The 20,425-nt window shown below is 44.9% G+C and overlaps 1 protein-coding gene across 2 annotated transcripts in view; it reads left to right on the top strand.

The window, feature by feature from the left end:
* The window catches only part of FAM135B (family with sequence similarity 135 member B), a 369,078-nt gene that overhangs the window by 323,688 nt on the left and 24,965 nt on the right, over positions 1-20,425 (top strand). For both annotated transcript variants that reach the window (XM_019528199.1, XM_019528198.1), the window contains exons 9-12: positions 3,200-3,249; positions 6,970-7,125; positions 9,333-9,406; positions 19,338-19,492. In XM_019528199.1, the coding sequence (XP_019383744.1) occupies positions 3,200-3,249; positions 6,970-7,125; positions 9,333-9,406; positions 19,338-19,492 (435 nt within the window). The remainder of the gene's footprint in view (positions 1-3,199; positions 3,250-6,969; positions 7,126-9,332; positions 9,407-19,337; positions 19,493-20,425) is intronic.

Raw genomic sequence — 20,425 nt, 5'->3', positions numbered from 1 at the left:
GGGGTGTGGGCACACTAGAAGGAAGCAACAGGCTACAATCAGACCTAGACAGGTTACAAGGGTGGGCGGATGAGAATAGGATGAGATTCAACACAGACAAGTGGAAGGTGATGCACCTGGGGAGGAACAACCAGCACCATACCTACAGGTTAGGGAACTCCCCTCTTGTCAGCACAGAGGCAGAAAAAGATTCTGGAGTCGTCATTGACTCCAAGATGAAAATGGGCCGCCATTGCGAGGACACAGTCAGTAGGGCTAACCGCACCTTGTCATGCATCCACAAATGCATCTTGAGCAGGTCCAAAGAGGTGATCCTCCCCCTCTATGTGATACTGGTCAGGCCGCAGTTGGAGTACTGCATCCAGTTCTGGGTGCCACACTTTAAGAGGGATGTGGACAGCATGGAGAGGGTCCAGAGGAGGCCACTCGCATGATCAGGGGACAGCAGGACGGGCCCTACGAGGAGAGGCTGCGGGACCTGAACCTGTTCAGCCTCCACAAGAGAAGGCTGAGGGGGGGATCTAGTGGCCATTTAGAAACTAGTCAGGGGGGATCAGCAGGCATTGGGGGAGTCCCTGTTCCCCCGAGCACTGCCAGGAGTGACCAGGAATAATGGTCACAAGCTGGCAGAGGGTAGATTTACACTAGATATCAGGAGGCGCTACTTCACATTCAGGGCGGCTAGGATCTGGAACCATCTTCTAAGAGAAGTGGTGCTGGCTCCTATCCTGGGGGTTTTTAAGAGGAGGCTAGATGAACACCTTGCTGGGGTCGTTTGACCCCAGTACTCTTTCCTGCCATGGCAGGGGGTCGGACTCGATGATCTACTCAGGTCCCTTCCAACCCTAGAAACTATGAGCTCTATTGTAAGATCTCTACACCAACTGGAGATCTGGTGTTTAGGGATGAAAAGATCTGAAGAAACACAAAAAAGCATGTTTGGTCTTTGGATGATATCTGCAGTTAGTTCCATTTCAAAGACCGAACCTTTTAGCATGGGGAACCTTCTGGAATTAACCACTTCATAAGCAACCATCTTTCGATTTGGGAAACAGAAATCAGGATTTGGGGGAAATGTTTTTAAAACATGTTCTAATTTTTTGCTTTGAAATGTATGTTTTTTAAAACATGCAATCAGAAACTATTTAATAGCATAATTGTTTCAATGCATTCTGCTATTTGCCCATGTTCATTTGCTTAATAGGTGATCATACTCTTGCATAAGCCAACAGGGCTGTATAGACCTTTACATTCCTACTAATAATTTTGAGGCCATACCTTTAGGAGAGAGGAGGGTTGCAGGATATCACTGCTTAATTTCTACTCATGTTTCCTGTGGCTTGAGAAATTCCCTATAAACCAAGCAATCCCCAATCCATCTGCTGGTTTGTTTTTTTTTTTCCTTCTCCATTTTTTTCTTAGATTCAAGAAATGTGGATGATGTTTTTATTTTTATTTAAAACTGTGATCTAATTGCTATATTTACCATCCTGGAGATGAAACATGCCTTATTCTGTGCATCAGTGGTTTTATAAATAGGAAATGTCTTCCTTTTTGACTGTGTAGGTACTATCAGGGCTGCCAAATGCACTGCTTCGTGCTGCACTTCCTATGCTTGTGTGGTTCCCACGTCCATGTCTCCCTGCATTCACGGTTACAGGATGCCTGGTCTCCTCCCTGAACCACCTGTCTCTAATTGAAAAACTGGGTTGGTCTGATTCAGCCCTGAGAAAACAGCCTTAAAAACAGACCTGAGACTTTCAAGTCAGGCCTTCCAACCTGTCAGTTGTAATGAAGTGCACAGGAGAAGGTAGGCTGCATATGCCCTAGCAGCTGGTCACAGGTTTGGATAATGCATGTGTGTTGGTCAGTCTAGATGCTGAGAAGTACAAAGGCCATAGCTTCTTGTGTTCTTCATGGCTTGCAAATAGAAAATAGCCCCAAATACACCTACATTTCTATATACATTTAAGGCAATTTATAGTGGATAAATATATACTTGGTTTGCACACAGATTTGATGTTCCACATGCAGCTTTGCCAACTGCAAATATTGTTGTTTCGCTACACGTGTATGAAACTGTGCACACAAGGTTCATTGGGTAAATGTGACATCTTTTATTAGATCAGCTGTTTGGGAAAATTGTCCTTTGCAAGCTTTTGAGCACAAACACCCTTCTTCAGGCATAGGGGGAGTCTGCTGGTGTTTGTGTGCTTTCCTGGGTGGAATAGAAGCCAATCTGCAAAATGCAGGTCTGTGAAAATGCAAATGCCTGGCAGTGAAGATCAGAGGGTGGGACAGAATAGGTGCAAGACAGGCAGGTGGAGGGGAGAAAGAGGAGAATGTTGATCTGGTGATAGAATGGGGCTGGAAAAAAGCAGAGAGGTTATTTGGGGTTATCACCTAATAAAATAAAAGATGCAACATTTACCCAAAGAACCTTGTCTGTCTGTGTCCTTAGACCAACACAGCTACAACCAACACTCCTGAAACTGTGCACAGCATTTGCATTGCCTAAATGGTTTGCAAACCTAAGAAGGATCTGATTGCTAGATCAGCCTGCGAGCTCAAGCCAGCAAACCTAGTGCTTCAGGAAGAGCTACAAGCCTGCCCTGACTCATCATTCAGATACCAAGGAGCAAATGCAAGGAATGATGATTGGTAGAAGCACTTGCTTCTCTGCAGGTTTTTGTCAGGGCACTGTGCCATCTTTCTATTATGGAGTGAGCTGAGACCATTACCCCAGAAAGCATTGGACACTGCCCGTGCAGTTTGGGGCACTCTCAACCATGGTTAAACCCACTGGAAGTTGAACGTGCTGCAGCAGTGGTGTTCGCAGAGTTGTGGGCTGGAAGATGAGTGGGACATGTAGTGCTGATGCTTCTTTTATATAACTGAGCTGCTGCCACTGGAAGGTCTGTGTAGGGAGGGCCAAAGCAAGCCCCCTTTGCTTTGCTAAGAGTTGCATTGAACTCCAGCGGGGATAACTGAGTGAGACGAGCAGGACTGGGCTGTTAGGAAAAGCATCTGTTGGAAGGGAGATTCTGTGTTCAGGTGTAAAGAGACTCTTGCCCATGAAATGTGGACTGTTGAGTGAACAGCTGCTCATTTTGATTGACAGTTATGAGTTAATGTTTCATGCCAACTCTTCTCCAGCTTGATTTCTTTTCTTTTCTTTTCTTTTTTATCTCCCCCCTAGAGGAGCTGTCTGTGGAAGATACGTTATCTCAACTTTGTACAGAGCTGCAGGTATTTTCTTTAATGGAATCAATCCACCCTCCCAGCTTCTAAAGGCTCTGAGACAACTCAATTGAAGGGAAGCAAAGTCAGTGCCGGCAATAAGTTAAACGAATGTTTCTTGCACTTATTTTCACCCTTACGAAGGTAAAGTCACAAAAAGCCTCCATCATTGCCACTTCATGGCTGGCCAGGTTGTTTTAACGAAGGCAGATGTTTCCTTTACTAAATCCTGTCCCAGAGGTTAGCTCAGTCCAGTGGACTGAGACTGAAGTTGGAGGCTACCACTTGTCGGTCATAATGACGGCTCTGCTGCTTATTGAATGTCTGGCCTGGGACTGATTATATAAGGCTGAATATTCAAATGTGGGTGACTCAAATTAAATAGTCATACAAGCAGGGAGAATGAATAAAAATATGGAGGCCATTTTATTTCTGAACATGGCCGTCTCAAGTCCTGGCGTCCACATTTTGAGAGGGAGGGTGAAAAATCAGAAAGGGTGTAAAAATGGTTTCAGAAACCAGAGAAAATACATTACAGTGAGGAACTGAAAGAGCTCAATCGGTTTTGCTTTCCATGGATAAGATGCAATGGCAGTGTATAAATATTTTTGTGGGCAGAACACATTGGGTACAAAAAGTCTCTTTAGTTTAAAAAAGAAAAAAAGTAATAACTCCCCCCCATATGACTAGAGGCTGAGGATAAAGTAATATTAAATAAAAGACACAACTGTTGTTTACAGAGAGGCTAATCAACACTAGGACAAATGGCCAAGAAAAGTAATGGGTTGTCCATCTCTTGATTTCAGACCAGGATTAGTGACTTTCTTGGAAGTTATGGTTTAGTCAAACACAAGGTTGATGGGCCCAACATGGGGATGAAATTTAGATATATAGGTGGTCAGACAAAATGAGTGAATGGCTCCCTCTGGCCTTAAATTCCATGAATATTAAAGATAGCACATTGCATGTCTCCTCTGTAAAACATGGGAAGTTATGTACCTCTCGGGGGTGTACCTCACTGGGGTTTGGCAGATGCCATACAAATGTTCAAGATCGTAATCATGAGATGATAATGTTTCATTCAGTCAAAATTTTATGATAGCAGCCCAAAGGTTAGAGGCAGTGAATCGGCAAAGGAACCTAAGCAAGTGAAGTACCCAGGTCCTGCTGAATTTTAAAGGGAAGGGTGGCCAGTTGGACCTCTTCTCATGGTAGCACCGTGAGTACCGTATAAAAACCATAAACCAGCATTTGGGGCTGCTAGTAGCAGGCAAGAAAACAGTTACTTCAGAGCTGACAAAACCCTTGATTTCTAAATCTTTGCTCAGAAAGGGATAAAACCCCCAAATGCAGGAGTTTGTGGTGATTATACCTCCTATCCCCATAGCATTACTGGCTGTCATGGCATTTGGTGCCTTTCTGCAAAGCCCCAACTTCAACCCCTTGATTTTAAGAAAGCCAACTTTCACAAGCTCAGGAGGCTGGTTGTTGTGGCCCTGGGAGGGTGTAATCTGGATCATTTGACCCCAGCTGACTTCCCATCCCTCGGGCAGGGGGCTGGACCCAATGCTCGTGTGAGGTCCCTTCCAGCCCTAATGTCTATGAATCTATGAGTTCTGTGATGACAGAATTTCAGATGGGATTTCAACCCTTAGGTTTTCTTTAAAAAAGGAAAGTAAGATTTTTTACCCTTCTATTTAAAAAGAAAAGCTTTAAAAAATGGTATTTGGAAACTAGAAGGTGAACAGAAAGAGCACTGGCATTGATTTATGTCTTTTAATAGCTGATTTTTAAAACAGCCTCTGAAATGTCAGTGCCCTGACTCGTTATCTTTGAATGTGTGGCTTGGGCTCTTTCGGGCTCCTTTTGAAAGTCCCGGCAGGCATGGAAACTATGGTGATCAGATGCACCTGGAGCAATTAGAAGCTTTTGATCCTTTTCAGCCCTGCTCATGGAGCAAATCTGCGGAGGTCTGGATACCTGAGGACCAGGAGTTGCAGGCACTTTTTGAGTCTTGGTCTAATGTCTGCCAACTACTGAACTCTTCTTGTGTATGCCTCACATTGTTATACTGAAGGGACATCATCATTAGTGCTTGACATTGACCTTTCACGCCTTTTTTTTCACCATAGATGATGAAAAGGTTAAAAGTCAATAAGCTGGGGGAAATAACTATCATGATATTTGAGTTTAAAAAGCCACCTCTTTGAAGGCTGTACTGTAATGTCCGAGGTGAACAATACCTCGGGAGTTAATGTTTCAAATCAATTGTAAATAATCTGATTGACAGTGCAGGGACTTTTATCACACACGCCAGGGCTAGCTCAGCTGTCCAGATGCCCCTTTAATTTCACTGGTAGTCTAAATTGGTGCAGGGGCTTGTCCACACTGAACAATCAGCAGGATTGGGAACTTAACAGTCAAAGTACCGTTAAGTACAATATGGACATCCACATTTATTGCATACATATTCCTGGGAAGGATTTACTTTGAATCCTGATCTATGATTCAATGCTACCAGCCTTGGGCGGTGGCTTGTGTAAGAATGTTGTACATGTCAAGCAGGATCCACGTGCTAGATGGAAAGGGACTGTCTAGCAAGGAGAATTTTTAAGTGATTCCCACTGGTACAAAAGTTCATAGGGTCCCTAGACACAGATCAGAGCCCCGTTGTGCTAGAGACATTGTACAAATCCATTTACTGTAAGGCACAAGTGATGTAATTACTGTTTAGAGACCTATGGAAGACTTATGGAGGCTCCAGGAGCCAAATATATGATTTTTGTGCTATGCTACAGATGTTGGAGTTTATAAATAACAGTAGTTTTAGGAGTAGTACATCCTGTGTCCATGCAGGCAGGGGGATGAATTAGGGGTCCCTTTCAACCCTAAAACTACGAAAGAAAACACTACAGCCTGGTGCCCATTTCTCAACTTTGTACAAGTACAGCAGAGAAGGAAGGAAAATGCTTGTACGTGTTTGCAGTTTGTATTGTGGAGATACTTATATTTTTTAAGGAAAAGCCATACAAGTGGTATAGTGTCCTGACATGGATGGAAACGGTGTGATTCTCAAGGTAGATGGCTCATCACTCAACATTTGCAGAGTTAACAGCACCATCAAGTGGATAGTTTGGAATCAACAACTATTTTCTGCAGTCACTTGTTTCCACCCGCAATAAAAAATATCAATTATGGGTAGCACTTTGCCCACTTCCCACTCAGCTGTTTTGTACAGCCACTTCCGCCCAGCGTGGCCACTTCTGCACTAAAAGAAATGTATTGAAAGAAATAATTTTAGATTAACTTGCCTGCTCTGGAATAGTATTTACTGTTAGGAAAAATGAATCATTGTAGGTCATGGTTGAGATTGCCTTTTTTTTTTAAAGGCAATCTTAACTTGATGTCACAGTGGGCACGTCTACGTGTGCATTAATGTGCTGTGGTTACTGCTCATTAAGTTTAGCACCTGTAATAACAGGTACTAACTAAATGTGCAGTAACCAGTGCTGCCACACTGTACCACCAGCACATGCCTTTTAACTGATGCTAATGCACAGTAGACTAATTCTGCTGTGCTTTAGTGTCATAGCACGGCTTTTGCCGTGACACACTAATGTACAGTACAATTAGTCTCCTGCGCATTTAGCATCTCGTGTAGATGCGCCCAGCCTCTTTCTGTTTAATATCACTGGCCTGACACCAAACATCCTTATTCTTCTTTTCCAGCTGCTGAACAATCCAGAAAAGATAGCAGAACAGATAAGCAAGGACCTAACCTGGCTTTGCTCCCATCTTCTGGCATTATGGACCCAGTTCCTGGAGGTGGTGACACTCCATCCAGACATCACAGCCTATCTTACTCAGGAGCATCACACATTAAGGGTATGCAACATAATCCGTTTTGGCTTTGGTGAGAACAACCTCATAGGAAGAAACCTGTTCAGCATTACATGCAATTCCTATGTACTACTCCAGTGATGCCTAAGGCCTCGTACTGGCCCCACATGTACAAGTGAATGATAACAAGCAGCATTTTTGAATGCTGCTTCCAACTATCACATCACTGCTGTTGCCTCAACAAATAAGAGCAAGGAATGACCTTGCTTTTGCAGTAGCAACAGTTTTTCAGTTGGGTCGTGGGAGCTGGGGTGCCATGGACACTAAGGAGCCTTGAGGACAGCAGTCGCAAACTTGAGGCCACAGCAGAAGTGCTCACAGTGCAGCCTATCGGATTTCAACAAATCTGCAAATTCTGCCAAATATCTTGTCACAAGGATATGAAAAAAGTAAAGGGAAAAAAAAGGAAGTTGGGTACTGTCCTGGTTCCGTCAGTCAGAAAACACAGCGAAGTCCAGGAAGTATACCTCAGAGAGAGGAAGGAAGATCTCTGCTGGGGCTGATGTAACAGGGGCTGCCTCTGGGGTCAGGGGCTGCGTTAATAATTTTGCTTCCAAAACATTATAGACTTTTATCTGGGAAGGGGAAGCCTGGTCCAAGCCCCTGCTCTTGGGGTTATTTAAGATTTTTAACCATTGTCTAATGTAAAATGCATAAACAGTCCTGGGAACAGAGATGGGAACTCGGGACTCTCGTTCATAAGGTGGTGACTTCATTGCTAGGCTATAAATGTACGTTCCCCCTCTGCTTTTCTCCTCTTGATCCTTGCTCTCTGAATCATGGGTTTCTTGGTATGTATTGCCTTCCTGGGGTCAGTGCCTAATTTTTAGCAGGTGTAGCACTTAAGAGGAGGTACCTGTAGGACCAGATTGGAAGTAGTCATTACTGGCTTTTGTATATTTGATAAGAGCACTGAAGCTCTACTTTAAACATGCACTTAATTTAAAATTGAATTCAATGGAATTGCTTGCCTGCTTTGTTAAGCAGGTGCTTAAGTGCCTTGCTTTGATGTAGTATCTTCTGTAAGAACTAACCTCTTTATAGGGAAATGTAAGAAGCAGAAATACCTTCTTTATGCAACCTTTATGCTGAAGAAGTGGCTTTGTCTCATGGTTAGAGCAGGTACCTAGAAGTGGAGTTTGGCATTTTAGACGTGGCTGCTACTAACTTTTTATGTGACCATCATTCTCTATGTGCTACTATTCTCCCATATATCAAGCAGGTGCGATTATGTTTGACCAGCTGTGGAAAGTGCTTTGAGAGACTCAGATAGAAAGTAATATTATTAAACTGCCTTTTTTCAAGGGACATTCATGTATTGAAAGAAAAAGTGTTTGTTAAAAGACAGTTTGGGGTGGGGGAGATTGAACCATTATGTTGCATGTTTTTAAGTGGTCATTTTAGGGTACTGCAATACAAATTACTCCAGAACATACCAGCACAAACTAGAATTAGCAGCTTGATATGCTGGATTCCATATTATATTAAATTGAAATCCAAGGCCTGTTTCTGAGCAGATAGCAGTACTGATTTTCTATAACTTATTTCACACTATGTGCTTTGCCAGCCACTTCCAACTATAGCTATTTCACAGCTGGTTAAGAATTGCTGAACTGATCTCTTTAATGTCCGTGCAGAGAGTCAGAGAGCTTTCAGTTGCAAAGATCATGACACCGATGCATGTGTTTCTGATCCTGTAGGGCTTATTCGCCCATGTGTTATGTACAAAGTGCCCGTTATTCTCCGGGGAGATACTGTAAATCTTGATGTCAAAGATTACTGTGACTCTTAACTGTTCTCATTTAGTAAATTCACCATTGCTATGTAAGTTGCAGGGAAAAAGAAATATATTACCCTCATTTTAAAAGCCGCAGGGAAAATTGTGGAGTTCAACAGCTGTGCAGCATCGGAGCAAAGATATGGAGTGTGTGTTTGAGCAGAGTGATATTTTCCAAGGGGCATTTCCTTCAGTCCCAACAATCCCTGAACATCTTGAGGCAAACTTGCCAGAGCACACTGCTTGCTTTGTGCTGCTCCAGTGAGGCAAAACAGCTTCAGCTCCCCTACAGTGCTGCAAAACAGCTGCAGCGCACCTGAAGCCTGGTCCCTACGGTCACCGCTTTCTTGCAGATATGTGTGGACCCATCCTCTTTAAACAGTCCTAACATTTAATTTGTCTGTTTTGTATCCAGGTAAGAAGATTCTCAGAAGCTTTCTTCTCTGCTGAGCACCAGAAGCTCGCTGTACTGACCTTTCAGGAAAGCCTGTAAGTCATTCCTGCATCTCCCTTCCCTGTCACTTGGGCACCAAAAGAAGGAAGTTTTTTCAAACTCATTGTGTAAGACCTCTTGCCATTGACAATTTTTTTTGTCCTTCTTATTCTCCTGGGCCTGCACCTTTTCTTCCTTGACCCCTGCAGTGGGCATTTGGATTTCATACAGATGATGCTGGGCCTATTCTGATCTCACTGGGCATGTCTACATGTGAATGTATGCATGCCTAAAGTTAATGAGCCTTAGCCTAAGGTACATTAAGGTGATTTAGGTGCCCATCTACCCTGGACAGCCCTTGGCAGCCCAAGGCGGCTTAGCCAGGCTGTGCAGCCCAGCGCCGGCTGAGCAGGTGGGAGCCTCCAGTCCCCTGGATGCAGTTGACCTGGCCCTGCCCCCAGCCCTGGCTCTTACCCCTTCCCTGTGTTTCTGCCTCCCCAGCGTCAGGTGATAGCGGGCCAGAGCTGAACTCATGGCATCCTGCACTGCTGCCAGGTGCCCCCGAGAAGAAGATACGGTGGGTGGTGTTCTGCAAGGTGCAGATGCTGGCACTGGAGCAGTGGTTCTGGCAGCGGCAGTCCCTGCCAGCGTGCAGTAAGTTGGCAGAGCGGGCAGGAAGCACAAAGGCTCCTGTCAAAGCACAAGGGAAAGCCCCTCCCCCCGGCCCCCCCCATGACTCCCTGCAAGGGGGAAGTGGAGCCTTTGCTAGCGGCTCCCCTGTGCCTCCTGCATGGCAGGTTGTCTGGCCGGGTTTTCACCTCTCCCACCCGCAGCGCCTGGGATGGAGGTGGGTGGAGCAGGGAAAGTCATGCTGGGTGCTTTGGGAAGAAACAGTCTGAAGGAAAGGCACAGGGAAGCCTCTAGCAAAGGCCCTGCCTGTGCTGTGCTACCCTCTTCTCCTGCAGGGAGTCACGGGGGTGGAGGGAGGGGCTTTCCCTTGTGCTTTGACAGGAGCCTTTGTGTCTTTTTCCCACTTTACTGACTTACCACACGCTGACAAGGACCACTGCTGCCAGAACCGCCACTCCAGCATCTGCACCTTGCAGAAGCACCCACCATGTCTTCTTGGTGGTGCCCGGCGGCAGCACGGGGTCCACGGGTTTGGCTCTAGCCCACTCAGTCATATAGTGTTAAGGCACCTTATGGTATCCACACATGGGTTAAGGTGCCTTATCAAATTTAGGTGTGATTAGTTACCTGCTTCATGCAGGTATTAAATTTAGGTGTGATTAGCCTAAAATCACCATTTTTATGGCACATTAAGGATGCACATATGTAGACCTGTGCCCTTAATGTACCTTAAAAATCGGTAATGTGCCTAAAATTGTAGATGCACCCATTGTATTGTAAATCCATGGGTGCCTGTTTAAAATATTACAGTTAAAATATTACAGTCTCTCACTCAGGCTTCAGAGACCTGTGATCTCTTGTCTAGACACCGGTGATGTGTGTGTTGGTTCTGTTCAAAGACTTACGATCCATTCCAGCTGGTCCCAACCTCTGCTCTGAGGGCAGCTGGTGATGCACAAAACTATGGGAACTTGTCTGGGGACCACATCAGGATTTTTTTTGTTCTGATTACATATGTGATAATGATCCACTGATCCATTGAACCACTGAGATAAAGCAAAAGGGGGGCATGGATTGAAATCTTGCATCATGTGCCCTATGTGGATTGGTCACAAGAAGCCTTTCCTCTTTTGTACGCTCTACAAACAGATGGACTCTATTAAGAACTTAGCTCTGTTTAGCACAGGAGGATCCATGAAGGCAGACAGGATCCTTGAAGCAAGAAGCAATAGCTAGCAAAAGCCGCAGGATTTTAGAAGTATAGCTGAATAAAGTGGTTCAGGACCTGAAAACTGAAGAATAGGGAGACGGCCAGGCTGGCACTAGTAACGATAGGACTGATTTGAGCTCAGAAAGGATGATAAATTGCTCAGGAGGCAACAGTGCAAGAGTGTCACAGCAAATAAATGCTCCACTGGGCTGTACTCACAGAAGTGTGTTATGAAAGACAAGGCAGGCAATTATTTCCCTCTGCTTGACACTGTTGCTTAGGTCCCAGCTGGGGAATGGAATTGGAGCCTGCTGCATTTAAAAATACATAGGGATGTGTTTTTCCCTTGGATACAGCTGAGCAAGCCTGCTGTCCTCAGCTGGGGCACTTGGAGCTGTCTTGAGGGCAGGATTCACTGCTAGAATATTTAAATGGGCGTTCAGGGGAAAGCAGCAAATGTAGTAAAAGTTGAGGAAACTAGAAGGCACTGCCTGAGGATGGCATAGGAGGGCTAGGCTTATTCTGCAGACGAGGAAACAAGTGTTCACAGATACGGTTGTCGTACAGGGGGTAACTGTCCTCTTCAATTAAGTGAAACCAAAGTACTTGCCAGAAGTGCTGGGCTGATGTGATTAGTAATGGGAAAAGCTCAAGTTAAATTTTAAGGGGAATTGCAAGTTCTTAGGAGACTTCTGTAGTGCAACAGATTGGAACAAAATAAACAGGAACTGAAATCTGTAGCTGCCTCAGGTGCAAATAGAGATGCTGGTTCAGATTCAATGCAGAGTCTCATGTGTTGTGAATAGTTATAGCACAAAGCTGTAGCACTACTGGAACTTCAGTAGTGCTTGGACTGGTTGTATAGGGCTAGCCCAGGCCACAGGTGCCAGTAAAAGAGACCTAGCCAGAAGGACCAGAGATGGGCTTTTCTTTTCACCAGTGACTGCTGCCAGAACCTATATATGGAACCCCAAATATAGGTTATGGATATGCAAACAAATTACCCAAGGATATAAGGGGGTGGAAAACTGCCATGTGTCAAGTCTTCTGTGGTAACTGCCTTTGCATGTGCTCTTACCCTTGGATTAAGTGGTAGCCCCCTCTCATTGAGGGCTTAGTTATCACTGTTTAACTTCCACCCTTTAAGGGAAGCAATCTATCCCTGATATGGGACCACGGGAACTTACTTTTATCCCTGGAATAAAGCGAGAGAACACCTGTTTCTTCTCAAGAGAATCACTTTATTGGAAAGCTAAACAGAAGTAAACACGGTCCACATCCCTCAAAAAAAGTAGGACTCTTAAGGTTTTGAACTCTTGAACTAGGGTGTTTGGATGTCGGGTTTTGGCTTTACATGACACAAGACCTACAGAGAGAGTCCATTTGACACCAGATATTAGCATTCAGATCTAGCAAAGGAAATGCAAAAAACATATGCCTGGGAGGATGGGTGCAGGCCAAACCCCGGGAACTCTGAGCTCTTGTTCAGTTATTCCATCAGCTCAGGTCCATGATTTCCTATTTCCCCTGGCTTTATAATAGCATACATACAATTATTAATAACATGCATCTATCTACATCCTGAATAGGTATATGTTAATGAAGGGGTTGATTATGAAGACCCTCTCCTCAGCTAAGTGAAGAATTTATGATAAATACTTAACAGCTGTTTAACTAGGATGTCCTCAAGATATTATCCATTAGGTTTTGAGTCTTACCAATGAGTGCTATTCCTTCTGGAAGTGGTATGCAGATGCTTTGTTTGTGTGATTATAGTCAAGCATCTAATTCGGTGCTTTCTTGTTAGCACCCCTGCCCATGGGGCTCCCTAGAGACCCAGGGAGCATGGGGCTGCAGAACCAGGGCTCTGCCCCAGCCCAGCCCAGTCTTGTGCTTTTCATGCCTCCTTGCTCCTGGGGCCTCTATGGAGACTGGCCAAGAGATGCACAGGTAGGGCATGTGGCCAGGTGGAGACCTGCTTCAGGGCCAGGGCCAGTTCTGGGGCCAGGATCTTGCGGTGGTGACAGCATGGCCCCATCCGAACTGCCTGGTCATGAGCCCTGCCTGCACAGGTCTCACCCCTGGCAGTGAGTGGATGGGCCAGGGTGCCTGGGCAGCAGGATGGGCCTGGGGGCAGCAGCCAGGAGCCACTGCCACAGGGGCTGTTGGGAAATGGAGTCCATTGTGGGGTCAGTCTGGCCCGTAGGCCAGACTTTGCCCGCCTCTGTGATAGGGACTTTGCCTACCCATATGTCAAGGCCTCTGTTGTATTCCTTATTCCCGTGTGTAAGAATATGCTCAGGACCAGTTAGTGTGGAGCAGCTGACCCATGATTAAGCCCTACCCTCCTTTTATCCTTCAGTAATTTTTTTGTATATCTATACTAGTGATTTTCAGCCAGGGGGCCCCAGAATATCATGTAATGTTAGCGTTGTTAGGTATATAAATGTGAGTCATATGATAAACTCATACATTTCAAATGGGAATCCAGAGCAATTGACTGCTGTGATCTTTCTGAGTTTTTTGCAGCAGAAACAAACCTGCTGTATTTTTCCATAGTAAAAAAATGTGTGAAAACTAATAGCTGGCATTTTCCAAGGGGTGTCTTGTGTCTAATGCAGGGCACTTCAAGTCTGTAAGGGTTGAGAACAACTGATCTTTACTCCACAGTCTGAATCTCTCTGAGACCAGAAGACTGCTTGTCCTCTTCCCAGTTGTACACAAACCTGGATCAAATTAAGGGTCGCACTCTTACCAAGAAGTTTAACTCAGTCCCTTGGACTGGCACCAGTAGCTACTCTTTTCCCATAAACTGGAACTAACCATTTCTCCTTCGGTGCTGGGTGTGAGGCTGAGTAGAACAATCATTGGACCATAAACATTTGCAGTATTGTTTTAGTCTCCAAGCATGTCTGGGAACATCCTGTTTTTTTTTTCCATGTCTATCATAGTATAAAAAAGGTTAGCTTGGAGGAGGTCATTTAGTCCAACCCATGCTCAAGGCAGGGTCATCCCTGACTAAACCCCAGCCAATTGCTTGTCTAACCTGCTCTTAAAAATTTCCCAGATGGAGGTCCTGCAACCTCTCCAAGGAATGTCCTCCAGAGATTAACCGCGCTCCTAGTGAGAAAGTGCTTCTTAATGCCCCTTCTTAATTTCCCTTGTTGCAAGTTAAGACCATTAGTCTCGTCCTGTCCACTGTGGATACAGGGAATCGTCGACCTTTTTTTTTTTTAAATGACCTTTTTTTATTATTATTTGAGGAATCTAACACAACTTTGGCGCTGTACACATAAATAACTAATTAAGACGTGCCTGTCAGATTTTAATTAGCTTGGAGCGTATTTGTATTATGACGCGTCAAGAGGCAGCAGCCAAGATCAAGGCCTATTCTGCCAGAGGTTGCACAGAAAACATGCTCCGGGTCCTTGCACTGTCCCTCCACTGAATGTCCCAGGATGCAAATATGCAAGAAAGGCGAAAGGTGGGAGAGGAGGCAAAGGTACCCACTGAGGAAGTGATTTGTGCAAACTCACCCAGCAATCCCTTGGTGGAGTTGTTCAAGAAAAGTCTCTTGAATCCTAGCCACTAAACTGCTCCTCTCCTCTCAGACATAGATGTGCCATCTGTAAATGGCATCGGGGCCAGATCTCTACTGCTCCCAGCTCTGGGACAGTCCTTGTAGCCAGGGGACAGCCCACAAGAGCTAGCAATTGCACACATTTCAGAAGTGTGGGTGTTCAGTGTCTTTCTTTTGTTTTTTGTTTTTTTTTTTTATACAGTGTGGACTGTGCATTTATTACTCGAGGAAGATGAAGAATGCTGAAAATTTCCAGCACTAGGCCAAAGGCAATCGAGACTTGCAGTAGAGATGATATCTTTTATTAGACCAACATGATTTTTGCAAAAAAACAAAAAAAACTTTAATTGCAAGCTTTTGGGATCAAGTGCCCTTCATCAGGCATCAGAGAAAAGTTTGTAAAAGTTCTCCTGGGTAGAAATGGAAGTTTGTATTTCATAGGATTTCACAGAGGAGTCAATAGATGGAAAACTCCTCTGGACTATGAACTGACTGCAATTAAATATTTTTTTTTGCAAAAATCTTGTCAGTCTAATAAAAGGTATCATCTTGCTATGAGTGCCTTTTTCTCTAAACCAATACAGCTGCAACCTGGATACCTAGCACTAGACCAAAACATTGATGAAGTTCAATTTTAAAGTCTTTAAAGGACAACTGTAAAGTGTGTTCTTTGAAAGCACATATTAGCCGAGTTTATTTTTTTCAGTGTTAGGAGAGGTCAAAATGGACCTGATACCTGCACATAACAGTGATGTAAATGCATCCACATCCCTCCAAAAAGTAGTACTCTTAGGGGTTTTGAACCTCTTAAACTAGGGTTTTGGACATAGGGGTTTGGCTTTACATGACATGAGATGTACAGAGAGTCCATTTGACTCCAGATATTTGTCTTGATGGGTATTGACTTGGAATCCTAGGCTGAAGACAACTATGATAAACCTTGAGCAATATTATTCTTGGTACAGACGATGCTTTTATGTTAGTATTTTCAGTAAATTTAATCCTTCCAGTCTTCTTCTTACTTACAACATTTCACAAGGGAATCATTTAAGGGAGTAGCAGTTCAAGGACTTTATCTGTAGTTAGTGACTTCTGTTTGGAGGGAAAAGCTGGTTTGTTTTTTTTCCTTTAAAAGAACCTGAAAATGTAGTCACCTTATATGTAGATTCAATTTATAATCAGAACAATACAGCATGCCCAGGCAGGAGGGGAACAGGTTTCTATGCATGTCTTTTATTTAATTATTCTGAAAGGATTTACGGTCAAACATTTGGACCAAGGTGTGGCAGAAAGCCACCTTGGTTTCTCCCCAGAAATCTCTGCCCTGTGACACTGTGATTTAAATCTCTGTGCTGTGACCATTCAGTTAGGATGGGCCCAGCACACAGGGGACCACACCCTCAGCCTGTCTCTTTAGGGAACTGGAGCTGGCTGCATTCCTGAGGGAGGGGGAAAACTGCTCCCTCTGCTTACGTGACTTACATCTCTTACATGGGTGAGGGGTTTCTACCTGGGGAGCTGGGATCTGCCCGGTAACAGGTGATGCATTTCAGATTGGTTGGCTGACAGCCAACTGGGGCTGACCTCCGCTGGCCCAGGTGAATGAGGTCACAGGGGCTATATAAGTTAGGACGGGGAAGGAGGCGGTCTCTCCTCTCCGGCCATGAGGTGACGCAGCAGCCAGGCAGGGGACACAGAAGCCTTAACATCTGAAACTGGCTCTCTCCCCCCAAACTCACGAGCTAGGAACCGCCTGCCTCCAAAGGGAAACTTCACCTGCCTTTGGAAGATGCTTGTGAGTAAGCTACTCAATCTGATTAGATATTTAGCTGGAAGTATCACAGATGCGTAATCAAAAGGCTACCACAGCCAGACTGTTTGCTCTTTAGGATTTCTAGATATTGCTCTATCCTGTACCCTAGTTTACCCTACCCCCTGTAATCAATAAAGTTCTCCTTTTTGACTGGTGTGGGAGACTTACTACCCATTTCTGTAGTTCTGTGGCCAACATAAGAAAGGGATGTTGCTAGAACCACCCAGCTGCCTTTGATCCCCCAGCCTCAGTGACTTGGTACAGTTGGGGGTTACTGAGGCCAGCCTTTGGTGTGACTATGGAGTGAGGTCCAGGCTCATGTCCTTAGCTCCCTGGTGAGATGCCAGTGTCCTCTATCACCTTCAGTTCCTTCCTAATTCCCTATGTGGGTATAAAGGTCTTTGATGCGAGAAGCTGAGATGTTTTATCTCATCCTCTGCTTCAGTTCACTGGTGCTTGTCATGCAGTATAAACCAGGGATAAAAGCAGTTTGTGGGATGGTTGATTGATTGCATTTCTCCTGCCTTAAAAAATGCCCTAAGAGTCAGTTTGCCATTCAACTCTGGAGCAGGGGGAGAGAAGGCGAAACTGTGCCTCCTGCTTATATCCATAAGGGCTGACAAAGGCCAAGATGTACAGGGGTGCAGATTCTCCCTCCCACCTCTAAGACTACCACTGCTTTATCTTACGCTGCCCCTGGGTGATGGTGATATGCTACAGTAGTGCTTTAGAGCATGATTGGGATACAGGGGATGTGTAACTAGGGGAAGTTGAGGAGGAGATTCAAATAGCATTCAGCCCTTTGGTGTCCCCTGGGCTGCAAAGCTTCTCAGTAAGGCTGCTGCAAGGGAGAGCTGCTGCTGGAGCTAGGCATGCTGCAGCTCACTGCGTAGGCCACAGCATGCTGCAAAAAACCCAGGCACTGCAACAGCAGCATAAGGCCTCAGGAGATGCAGCACAGCATCTCTACTGTAATGCAGGGCACTGCCTGGCCCTGATCCTGTGATCCTGAATTAGGCCAAACTCCCACTGAGGACTGGGTCTTCAGAGGGGAGAGAAAATTGCTTGCTTGTTATTTGCCTTCCTCCATCTTTTCACTTTGTGTAGTAAGCCTGATTTCTCTACCTGCTTTTTCACCAAACTCTTTGAAAGCTAATTTTTTTTTAAAGAAGATGTTCAGTTTAGATTAAAACAATCAGGAGTAATCTTCCAGGAGAAAAGCAGTTTGGCAACCATATTATTTACATCTGTATCTCTAGTGTTACAAAACAAAGGGCTGCAAAACACGACACGGTGCATGGTGAAGTTGGGGACATTATAGCGTGGTCGTGCGAAGGTCTTGAAAGGAAAGTGGTAGCTTTATATTTGACAGGCAGCAATCTCTGGGGAGACAGAGAACGTGTCTTGAGGATATCCTTCTTAAAAGTGAGAGGGGGCCAAGTCATGGATGGATTTACTTATTCCATCTCTGTCGTGACGCCCCAGGGAAAAGCATCTCTGGAGAAGAGAAGACTAAGGTGAGATCTGATAGCAGTCTTCAGATACTTGAAGGGCAGTTATAGAGAGGATGGAGATGGGTTTTTTTGTTTGTTTGTTGTGTTTTTGTGGCCATAAGAGCAATGGCCTCAAGCTGCAGCAGAGGAAATTTTATATTTAGGATTAGGAGGAACTTTCTGACTGTGAGGGTGGCCAAGCATTGGGACATGTCAAAGTGGTTGCATCTCCGTATCTGGCAGATTTCAAGAGCAGCTTGGACAGACACTTAGATGGGATGATTTGGGCAGAGACGATTATACCTTGATCTGGACTAGATGATCTTGTGAGGTCCCTTCCAGCCTTATCATCCTATGATCACATGGAGATGATTCACATTTGCCATTGCCACATATTGGGCTAGATGTCCCAGGTCCACCACCATTCCAGTAAATGTCAGCAGGAATTATGGAGGATCAGCACCTCAGCAAACCAAGCCCATAATGAGCTAATTTCCCATTAACTGCAGTCCTCCAAAGACGCTAGTGAAGAGCCACACCTGCCCAAGAGCATACGGCTTTATCCTTCCAGCTGTTTATTGCACAGAGGAAGAGCATCCTTTTACAGTGTTAGGGTGTGTCTACCCAAAGATGAGCATGACCTCACCTTTTCCCCAACCATTCCCATCCTCTTTCTCATGTCTAGCTGTAATTGCTAGGGTGAAGAGATATCTCTGAAGAAAGAATAGCAAAGAGATGAGAGGAGAGTGAGAATGCTCCTTGCAAATAGATACTAAGGGGGGATGGACATTCTCAGTGCTGGGGTGAGCAAAGGTGGAAAGAGGCTATTTGGAGAGCCTGCATCTGTGGAGATGTTAAAGAACAGGTCTGACAGACATCTCTCAGGGATATTTTAGGTATGCTCCATCTTGCCTCAGAGCAGGGAGTTGGCCTAGATGACCTATTTAGTCCCTACCAGCCCTACTTTTCTATGATTCTTCTGCTTTCCCCTGGTGAATATGTCATGGTCCAACCCTGCCTACTTCTGAGAACCTCCTTCTTCCAACTCCTCTTGGAGTCATTGCTCAGCATTTGCAAATAAAGCCATTTCTTAGGGCCGCACTATGGATCTAAATGCCTAACCTCAGGTTTCAAAAAGTTGCCCTGCCTGCCAGGTTTGGTCCTCCCCTGACCTGTTCTGCTAAGTAGCTGATATAAATACTAGAAAATCTGTGCGGGAACTCTGCCCACATGCACTTCCTTTCTGTGTCTGGTGTCTCAGGATCCAAAATCACGGGCAGATTTCGACAGAAATTCGCAGTTCGGAGTACTTCAGCAGCATGCCCCCCCTGCCAGCTGAATGCCTCGACATAGACGGCGACTGGAACACGCTCCCTGTCATTTTTGAAGACAGATACGTAGACTTCCCTTACAAAGGTGAGTGATCCGACTCTAGACCGCTCACACACCATGCAGGGATGGGCTTGCTCCCAGATGATTGCAAGAAGTAGCCTTGGCGAGTAGCTAGGTAGAGGAGCACTAAACCAGTGTGAGTGCAAGTGGGTGCCGTGGGTGCAAGGGGATCCTCTGTTACAGACGGGCTTAAAACCAAGGGCGTTCCAAGCACCTGTGATCATTAAAGGTCCTGGTGATCTTTCCATCAAGGATAGGGACAGGATTTCTGGTCGCATTTCAATATGGAGGGATTGATTCTACACTTACCTATTTTTCCCTTTTGTTTCAGCAGGGTCCAGAATATGATACTTCCTGTTTTATAACTACTTTCTCTCTCTTTCTCTTTCTTTCTTTTTTTTTTTTCTTTTTTCTTGGGATTAACCATTTACATTCAAGGACCAGAGGTTAAACCTGAAGGAAAGAACTCCCTTGGAGTTTCACTCCAGTGTTTAACGAAAAATGCAGTGGTGATTTTCATTGCTAGAGTGACATCTAGTGGTGGGGAAAACCTTGTGTAAAACTCTAACTCTTCCAAGCCGGCAGCAGAAGGACGTGCATCAAGCGACATGTTGGCACTTTTCCCTAGGATTAGGGGGCACGGGGGATTTTGTGTTTTGTTTTTAATTTAACCAATTCACACTGAAAAAAAAAAATGCACTTCTTAATTTCCTGTAATTTTTACCAAGTACTTTACCAAGCATGTCCTGATTTGTGGCAAGTGGATCCATGTTAATAAGGGCGTAGGCCCAAATTTCCAAAGTGTCTGCCCTCACAATATTTTGAAATACCCAGCAAACCACCCTGCATTTCCAACACCGGGAAGAATCTTACAAAGCAGAGTGGTATCAGCACTGACCCCAGAGAAAACAGCGGTGCTAGTTTTAGACCATCAATGTAACTAAATTGCATGATTGT

The sequence above is a fragment of the Gavialis gangeticus genome, unplaced genomic scaffold (assembly GCF_001723915.1).
Source record: "Gavialis gangeticus isolate Ggan-Ray unplaced genomic scaffold, GavGan_comp1, whole genome shotgun sequence".
Classification (NCBI taxonomy): Eukaryota; Metazoa; Chordata; order Crocodylia; family Gavialidae; genus Gavialis; species Gavialis gangeticus.
This window is presented reverse-complemented; position numbering and strand designations above follow the sequence as displayed.